The sequence below is a fragment of the Amblyomma mixtum genome, chromosome 8 (assembly GCF_055824585.1).
Source record: "Amblyomma mixtum isolate Tamu chromosome 8, ASM5582458v1, whole genome shotgun sequence".
Taxonomy (NCBI): domain Eukaryota; kingdom Metazoa; phylum Arthropoda; class Arachnida; order Ixodida; family Ixodidae; genus Amblyomma; species Amblyomma mixtum.
This window is the reverse complement of record NC_143019.1, coordinates 123,662,003-123,671,712: the sequence shown is the minus strand read 5'-3', so window position 1 is coordinate 123,671,712 and position 9,710 is coordinate 123,662,003. Positions and strand designations below refer to the sequence as shown.

Sequence of the window (9,710 nt, the reverse complement as noted above, 5' to 3'; positions counted from 1 at the left end):
CACACAGTGAGCGCCGCGGAAAGATCAAAATGTGAGGTGACTGAAGCATTGTGAAGATGTGCACCCACTTCGGATGGTGCAACACGCGCAACTCATTGCAAGCACGCCGTGTAGTGTTCATTGCTGCAGCGTGTCGGTGGTATCTCTCGGAACTTTCCGAGGGCAAAACACAAAACTACCGTTTTCGTTAATTTGAAAGCTGCACGCAAGGTTGAACGGTATAGACCAAAACAGGTTTGTTTTTGGCCTGATGTAATAATACGCTTCGCGACGCTCATACCACGCGACGAGTTCCTCTCCTGCAATCTTCCGAAACACGTGCGCAACTCAGCTGGGCGGGTCGTGTGTCACTAATGCGAGTCGCCGGAATCGTTATCTCTTTTACTCCGAGCGCAGCTCAAGGCTGAATTTCGACATTGAAAACGCCGACGGCGCCCGCTTATTGCCGGTTGTTGGGCCGTTTGTAGACAGCTTGCTGGGCATGCAGCCATTCGACGCTGACAGGCACGCCAAGACTGACCAGTTCGGTTGGCGCCTTCTGTACCCACGGATTGGAATAGTGTCCCAAGCGCGCGCTTCCGACTATCTGCTTGTCCCATTTGCCCCTTTTCAAACGTGACAAGGTAAGAATCTTTATGGCTGCTTTTCTCAGCGCCACACCGAATCGCTGTTGGGTTGCCTTTACATTTCTATATTGTGTGCCCGGTCTCTCGTAGAGCTTCTGGATGCTCCCCTGCAGACGGTACGACAGTAGCTTTGACTGGTGCTTATTTCCGTTCGTGTAGTTTCTCGGCCACATCCTTTCTTTTGGGGCTGACGAACGAATTTGTGCCTAATTTCCGGTTGTTACCGACTAAAGTAAAAGTATAACTGTATCCTGCGTAACTCATTCTACTGAACCTTGCAATTTCCTAAGGCAGTTGTTTTAATTAATTTATTTATTTTGTGGTGTTGATCAATTTAGAATATTACTGAGCATGTCATCGCTTAAAGCTAATTGATTAGAAAAGCAGAAGAAAAAACAACCACTGCCGCCGGTGGGATCCGAACCCACGACCTCCGAATTACGCGTCCGGTGCTCTACCTCTGAGCTACGGCGACGGCTTTCAAATCTTCTGCTTTCGGGGGTATTTATGTTTACAAGTAACCTAACCTTGAGAGTGTTCATCAGCGCCACCCACGTTCATAAGCGGCGGACGTAGAACGTCCTGAGTAACCGCAGGTAGTGACGTAGAACGTCATCGAACGGAGAGGGTGGAAGCTGCGTGAGAACCCTCTTATGCTTCCTATGGAGTCAAGGCTGCCAGAACCGAGGCCCTCGCTAAGCAATTAAGCAAACAAGGGAAGGGGAATGAGGGGCTCGTTATAAATATGAAAGAAGCCAACAGCCACAGAAACCAAGGGGCACAGGGGATTTTTTAATTAATTTATTTATTTTGTGGTGTTGATCAATTTAGAATATTACTGAGCATGTCATCGCTTAAAGCTAATTGATTAGAAAAGCAGAAGAAAAAACAACCACTGCCGCCGGTGGGATCCGAACCCACGACCTCCGAATTACGCGTCCGGTGCTCTACCTCTGAGCTACGGCGACGGCTGTCAAATCTGCTTTCGGGGGTATTTATGTTTACAAGTAACCTAACCTTGAGAGTGTTCATCAGCGCCACCCACGTTCATAAGCGGCGGACGTAGAACGTCCTGAGTAACCGCAGGTAGTGACGTAGAACGTCATCGAACGGAGAGGGTGGAAGCTGCGTGAGAACCCTCTTATGCTTCCTATGGAGTCAAGGCTGCCAGAACCGAGGCCCTCGCTAAGCAATTAAGCAAACAAGGGAAGGGGTATGAGGGGCTCGTTATAAATATGAAAGAAGCCAACAGCCACAGAAACCAAGGGGCACAGGGGATTTTTTAATTAATTTATTTATTTTGTGGTGTTGATCAATTTAGAATATTACTGAGCATGTCATCGCTTAAAGCTAATTGATTAGAAAAGCAGAAGAAAAAACAACCACTGCCGCCGGTGGGATGCGAACCCGCGACCTCCGAATTACGCGTCCGGTGCTCTACCTCTGAGCTACGGCGACGGCTGTCAAATCTTCTGCTTTCGGGGGTATTTATGTTTACAAGTAACCTAACCTTGAGAGTGTTCATCAGCGCCACCCACGTTCATAAGCGGCGGACGTAGAACGTCCTGAGTAACCGCAGGTAGTGACGTAGAACGTCATCGAACGGAGAGGGTGGAAGCTGCGTGAGAACCCTCTTATGCTTCCTATGGAGTCAAGGCTGCCAGAACCAAGGCCCTCGCTGAGCAATTAAGCAAACAAGGGAAGGGGAATGAGGGGCTCGTTATAAATATGAAAGAAGCCAACAGCCACAGAAACCAAGGGGCACAGGGGATTTTTTAATTTATTTATTTATTTTGTGGTGTTGATCAATTTAGAATATTACTGAGCATGTCATCGCTTAAAGCTAATTGATTAGAAAAGCAGAAGAAAAAACAACCACTGCCGCCGGTGGGATCCGAACCCACGACCTCCGAATTACGCGTCCGGTACTCAACCTCTGAGATACGGCGACGGCTGTCAAATCTTCTGCTTTCGGGGGTATTTATGTTTACAAGTAACCTAACCTTGAGAGTGTTCATCAGCGCCACCCACGTTCATAAGCGGCGGACGTAGAACGTCCTTCTTCTGCTTTTTTCTTCTGCTTTTCTAATCAATTAGCTTTAAGCGATGACATGCTCAGTAATATTCTAAATTGATCAACACCACAAAATAAATAAATTAATTAAAAAATCCCCTGTGCCCCTTGGTTTCTGTGGCTGTTGGCTTCTTTCATATTTATAACCAGCCCCTCATTCCCCTTCCCTTGTTTGCTTAATTGCTTAGCGAGGGCCTCGGTTGTGGCAGCCTTGACTCCATAGGAAGCATAAGAGGGTTCTCACACAGCTTCCACCCTCTCCGTTCGATGACGTTCTACGTCACTACCTGCGGTTACTCAGGACGTTCTACGTCCGCCGCTTATGAACGTGGGTGGCGCTGATGAACACTCTCAAGGTTAGGTTACTTGTAAACATAAATACCCCCGAAAGCAGAAGATTTGACAGCCGTCGCCGTAGCTCAGAGGTAGAGCACCGGACGCGTAATTCGGAGGTCGTGGGTTCGGATCCCACCGGCGGCAGTGGTTGTTTTTTCTTCTGCTTTTCTAATCAATTAGCTTTAAGCGATGACCTGCTCAGTAATATTCTAAATTGACCAACACCACAAAATAAATAAATTAATTAAAAATCCCCTGTGCGCCTTGGTTTCTGTGGCTGTTGGCTTCTTTCATATTTATAACGAGCCCCTCATTCCCCTTCCCTTGTTTGCTTAATTGCTTAGCGAGGGCCTCGGTTCTGGCAGCCTTGACTCCATAGGAAGCATAAGAGGGTTCTCACGCAGCTTCCACCCTCTCCGTTCGATGACGTTCTACGTCACTACCTGCGGTTACTCAGGACGTTCTACGTCCGCCGCTTATGAACGTGGGTGGCGCTGATGAACACTCTCAAGGTTAGGTTACTTGTAAACATAAATACCCCCGAAAGCAGAAGATTTGACAGCCGTCGCCGTAGCTCAGAGGTAGAGCACCGGACGCGTAATTCGGAGGTCGTGGGTTCGGATCCCACCGGCGGCAGTGGTTGTTTTTTCTTCTGCTTTTCTAATCAATTAGCTTTAAGCGATGACATGCTCAGTAATATTCTAAATTGATCAACACCACAAAATAAATAAATTAATTAAAAATCCCCTGTGCCCCTTGGTTTCTGTGGCTGTTGGCTTCTTTCATATTTATAACGAGCCCCTCATTCCCCTTCCCTTGTTTGCTTAATTGCTTAGCGAGGGCCTCGGTTCTGGCAGCCTTGACTCCATAGGAAGCATAAGAGGGTTCTCACGCAGCTTCCACCCTCTCCGTTCGATGACGTTCTACGTCACTACCTGCGGTTACTCAGGACGTTCTACGTCCGCCGCTTATGAACGTGGGTGGCGCTGATGAACACTCTCAAGGTTAGGTTACTTGTAAACATAAATACCCCCGAAAGCAGAAGATTTGACAGCCGTCGCCGTAGCTCAGAGGTAGAGCACCGGACGCGTAATTCGGAGGTCATGGGTTCGGATCCCACCGGCGGCAGTGGTTGTTTTTTCTTCTGCTTTTCTAATCAATTAGCTTTAAGCGATGACATGCTCAGTAATATTCTAAATTGATCAACACCACAAAATAAATAAATTAATTAAAAAATCCCCTGTGCCCCTTGGTTTCTGTGGCTGTTGGCTTCTTTCATATTTATAACGAGCCCCTCATTCCCCTTCCCTTGTTTGCTTAATTGCTTAGCGAGGGCCTCGGTTCTGGCAGCCTTGACCCCATAGGAAGCATAAAAGGGTTCTCACGCAGCTTCCACCCTCTCCGTTCGATGACGTTCTACGTCACTACCTGCGGTTACTCAGGACGTTCTACGTCCGCCGCTTATGAACGTGGGTGGCGCTGATGAACACTCTCAAGGTTAGGTTACTTGTAAACATAAATACCCCCGAAAGCAGAAGATTTGACAGCCGTCGCCGTAGCTCAGAGGTAGAGCACCGGACGCGTAATTCGGAGGTCGTGGGTTCGGATCCCACCGGCGGCAGTGCTTGTTTTTTCTTCTGCTTTTCTAATCAATTAGCTTTAAGCGATGACATGCTCAGTAATATTCTAAATTGATCAACACCACAAAATAAATAAATTAATTAAAAAATCCCCTGTGCCCCTTGGTTTCTGTGGCTGTTGGCTTCTTTCATATTTATAACGAGCCCCTCATTCCCCTTCCCTTGTTTGCTTAAGGCAGTTGTTATGTGTTTAGTTTGCTGTTCGCATGTCTGGTTGCCTCAGAGACAAAGCACCACCTTGAAATGGTAATGCCACAGTTCTTCGGTTCTAGCTCTGTGCAGATAGCTCACGCGATATGAAAAAAAAAACATGTCTATCCGCTCTCGCACAGACACACCAGTGGTCTCAAAATCGCAGCTAACGCCTCGATTCCGCTCCTTTCCGCACTGTCTGGTTCTGAAAAATAACAGGACCATGATACTAATGGTCTAGTGCCCATATCTAAGTTTACACCGGTGACGTGTGCAAGTGCATAGAGGAAAAGAGCTGACGGGGAGGTTAGCGTTGCAGATACATAAAGAAACAAAAGGCAGCACTACTTTGCTTTGCAGACATCAGGCACGTTTCGCTGTAGACATCATGACTGCGTGGACGCTGAGGAAACGTCACAGTTTTGACCAGGAGAAACGCCTTAGTATATTATCTCTGTACTAGATTTATCAAAGCATTTACTGGCCTGTGCAAGGTAATTAGGGGCTTGTTACGACATAGATATGAAGGAGATGTACAGCCACTGAAATCAAGGAAAAAATAGGAGACTTCTTTTTCTGTGTGTGTTTGTTCATCACAAGAAATTGTTGCGCCATTATTTTGGGCCTGAAAAACATTCTATGTGCGCCGCTATCGACGAAAGGGGCACGGGTTAACACTCTCAAAGTTAGGCTGCACGAAATGTAAATACCCCCCGAAAGTAGAAGGTTGGGCACCCGCTCCCATTACTCTGTTGGTAGATACCGAATGAAATTTACGAAGGATGTTATTTCGATTCCACCATTGACATGTGGTTATTTGTCTTCTGCTTTCTAATCAGTTGCGTTCCAGAGAAACAACTTCCAGAGAAAAGTTCAAGAGAAACAACAACAGTAATTTAACAGGACGAATTATCAAGAAAATTACTCCCGTGGACTTTGGCTGGTTTCAGTAAAAGTTGGAGCCCTTCATTTCAAACCTGTGCAAGGCTTTCGAAAGGTTTAAGTTTCATTTGTTTACTTATTCACAATTCCTGTAACGTCATGAAGCCATAATTTTCGGGGATGGGGGGGATGCATAATTAAGTCCTAAAAACAACAAGAGCTTATCATTTTTACAGGATAGAAATTAATGAACGGCACCAAAGGGAAAGAGGAAAGAAAAACCCACAGGAGAACGAACTATGTATCCAAATGTGTCAGCTTGCTGACAGTGCCAAACCGAAAAAAAAAACAAACAGCGCGGAAGAGCATCTGAGCATTAATGCACGTCACAAGGCTGCAAACGGTGCCTTCGACGCACAACCAACAACACGATGAGACACGGTGAACTGAGCCTGACGGAGAGGGCAAGGAAATACGACTTCAGGCTGAGAAAGTGCTGTGTATTTCCACCTTTCCTTCCATGAAAACTCGAATGATTTTGTTTTCGGCATAACACGTTTGGTGCAATCTGCTTCCAGCCGCCACTTCCCACAATGCCACAGTTATCGGTGGGCCATATGGAGCCCTTCTTATCTGCCGGATGTTGGGCTCAAGCAGCGCTTACCTTCGTCAAGATCACAGCGCTGGCGGTGGCAGGTGTGTCACTCTTTGCCGTTGTTCTGCTGTGGACAGCCCGAAGGATCCGCGCGAGGAATACCAAGCAGCTGAAAGACCTACCGCAGATACGAGAGCACTTCCCTTTCCAACAGCAATGGATCTGGAAAAAAGCCTGCACTCAGCCAGACTCCCCAGTCGGATTCAGCACCCGTGAGTCGAAGCTGCACGCTGATCTAATACAGATATGTATTTGTGTCTTTTCACAGTTGGACATGTATTATTTCCTCTATTTCATTAATCAACTGGTTCTAAAATGTTGTGGCTGAGAGCTGCAATCTAAATTTTTCATAAGTGATATGTCTGCTGGGCTGAACAAGTCTACGGCGAGATGCAAATCGAATAGGAGTAATGTTAAAAAACGTATAATGCGGAATAATATTGAAGTGAACCATGCTATGACAAACAATGAACGAATGTTAAAATAATGGTGTTAGCGCAGAGCTATAATCGATGAAGTATGAGATAGGAAGAGGAGAAAATTACGGAGTGAGGGTAATGGTGCATAAAGCTTGTTTTTGAAATTCCTGTGAGAGAGCAAAAGAACACAATCCCTAACTGTGCAACATATTACATGCAGGGTCTGTTCTGAAAGTAGTAGGACTGATTTTTTCCTGGGCGAACGGGAGGACGAAAGGTGTTCTGCGCGCGCAGGATCGGTGAAGGGGGATATTGGGAACGCTGGGGAAAATCGGCAGTCTGCTCTCGGTCGCTTTTGTAGTGTGGATCCCTATCGAAACGCCTCGTCACGCAGAATCATGGAGTGTTTACTGGATCAGAGATATGCGATCAAATTTTGTGTAAAGCTTAGTAAAACGGTAAAAGAGACTCACAACATGATTAAGGAGGCCTACGGTGATGCTGCCATGGGTAGATCAGGTGTTTTTGAGTGGCACAAGCTGTTCCAAGAAGGTAGGGAAAGAGTGGAAGACGACGACCGCTCCGGACGCTCATCGACCAGCAAGACCAACGAAAATGTGTCGCGATGAAAAATTTACTTAAGATTGATCGCAGGATGAGTATCAGAATGATTGCTGATGATTTTAGCATTCCTCAAACCAAATTTCTAGAGATCATGACCGAAAACTTAGCCATGAGGAAAGTGTGCGCGAAGTTGGTGCCGCGACTGTTGTCAGAGGAGCAAAAGGCCAGCCGGAAAGCGATCTGCGAGGATCTTCTTCATCACGTGAATGAGGACCCCGATTCTTTGGACAATGTAGTGACCTGTGAAGTGACGTGGGTGTTTGAATACGACACGGAGAGCAAGCGGAAGAGCTCAGAATGGCTCACCCCTTCTTCCCCACGCCCCAAGAAAGCGCGAAAGAGCAAATCCAAGGAAAAGTCCGTGCTCATTTGCTTTTTTGATCGACATGGAGTCACTCACAAAGAGTTGGTACCACCCGGACAAACAGTTTATGCATTTTTTTACGTGGAAGTCCCCAGAAGAGTGCGACAACGCATTGTTCGTGTCCGCCCAGCCATCGCCAACAAATGGCGGCTGCACCACGACAACGCGCCGAGCCACACAGGGTTCATCGTAATCGAGTATCTTGCCTAGCACAAGGTGGCAACGCTGCCTCGCCCCCCCCTAGGGCCCCGACTTGACCCCGCCAGGCTTTTTTTTATTCCCGAGAATAAAGTCGACGCTCAAGGAGAAGCATCACGGATCGTTAGAGGCGGTTCAAAAGGCCGTGACGAGGGTGCTAAACAGCATTCCGGTCCAAACGGTCCTGAAGGCGTACGAAAACTGGAAAGCTCATTGGCAGCAGTGTGTAGATGCGGAAGGGTGCTCCTTTGAAAAATGCTAATCATTTGTACTATTATCATGAATAAAATTTAGAAAAAAAATCAGTCCTACTACTTTCAGAACAGACCCTGTATTGTCTAATCGGTGTGGATAAGTGCACAGCTCTTTATAATACAGCTGTTTCATATTAAATTAGTTACTACATAGCTTCAAAATCAAAACGCATACTCCAGGAGTCCCGAACTCATATTCCTATGCGGGCCTTTTTGAAAAATTTTTATCTGCGGCAGGCGACAGGCCGGATAAGAACCAAAAAATGGCATCGCGTTCTTTTGGGCGGCGTGTAAAGAACGTCAACCTGCTGTGTTTTTAAATTCAAGAAACTACGGAGATTATTGGCGTAGTCGAGAAGGAGTTTTTTTTTTTTTGAACTGCAGGAATTACCCTTCAGTTTTAAGCATGCGGCTCTCTTAAGGTTTGACAACGCTTAGCAGCGACAACGGATGCGATATCCGACGTTAGGTCTTTAGAAACTCGGCGCTGTGTCTGTCGCTTCATGTCCTCCTGTCCCGATTTTCGCTCAGCTTCTTTGCTATAATCATGAAGCAATTGGCCCTACAATCTTCCCTTCTCCAGCTAATGCATAGGATTGTTTGGAGTGGCGGTGCTCGGCTTGCTGTGCGCGTCATAAGGCCGCTTTTTGATGTCACTCTTTGTGATTCACAATAGCGCGACAAACGCGTACAAAAGGGAGCCTGACAAAACAACAAAGCAAAAAACTCGGTTGCTTTTTCTAGTCTGCATTTTCGCCATCGCTGCGATTTTCGGTACCTTCTCCGAGTAAAGTGAGCGCGCGCGCGCACGCGTGTACACACACACACACACACACACACACACACACACACACACACACACACACACACACACACACACACACACACACACACACACACACACACACACACACACACACACACACGCACGCACGCGCGCACACACAAACAAACACACGCACACGCACACACACGCACACAAAAACACACGGACAAACACACACACACACACACACACTCCGCCGGCTTTTGTCGGAATGGGATTAGTAATGTTTTAGCATTAACAATAAATTGAAGGTAAAACAGATTATGGGGTGGTGGAGGTGAAAGCTTTTATTTGGTGAAATAGAGTTTGGGAGCCACAGAGCGGCCCTGCTGCATGGTCGGCGTCCCTAGTGCGGGACACCGCATGACGAGGCCCCGTCTCTCGCCCGTTTCACCAGAGCCCTTTGGGACTCAAGCGAGGAGCAGTTGAGGAGGGCAGTCTCCCATGCCTCTCGGGTGGGGGCGGGGGAAGGTGAGGATTCTGAGTACATGCCCACACCATGTGGAAGATATCACAGGTCTCCCCACAGTGCGGGCATAAGGAGAGGAGGGAGGACTCTGGAGGCTAAGGGTTCCTGAAAAATGATAGCAGGAGGTGCAGGGTATAACGTAAAGGTAGAA

General features: G+C 47.1%; 1 protein-coding gene across 2 annotated transcripts in view; it reads left to right on the top strand.

The window, feature by feature from the left end:
- Positions 1 to 456: 456 nt before the first annotated feature.
- Positions 457 to 9,710, top strand: part of LOC149334200 (cytochrome P450 4c3-like) — an 81,316-nt gene continuing 72,062 nt past the window's right edge. The window contains exons 1-3 of one of the 2 annotated variants that reach the window (XM_089555074.1): positions 457 to 623; positions 5,708 to 5,865; positions 6,329 to 6,617. In XM_089555074.1, the coding sequence (XP_089411200.1) occupies positions 6,344 to 6,617 (274 nt within the window). In that variant the 5' untranslated portion in view covers positions 457 to 623; positions 5,708 to 5,865; positions 6,329 to 6,343. The remainder of the gene's footprint in view (positions 624 to 5,707; positions 5,866 to 6,328; positions 6,618 to 9,710) is intronic. The other variant, XM_089555075.1, reaches the window with a different exon arrangement.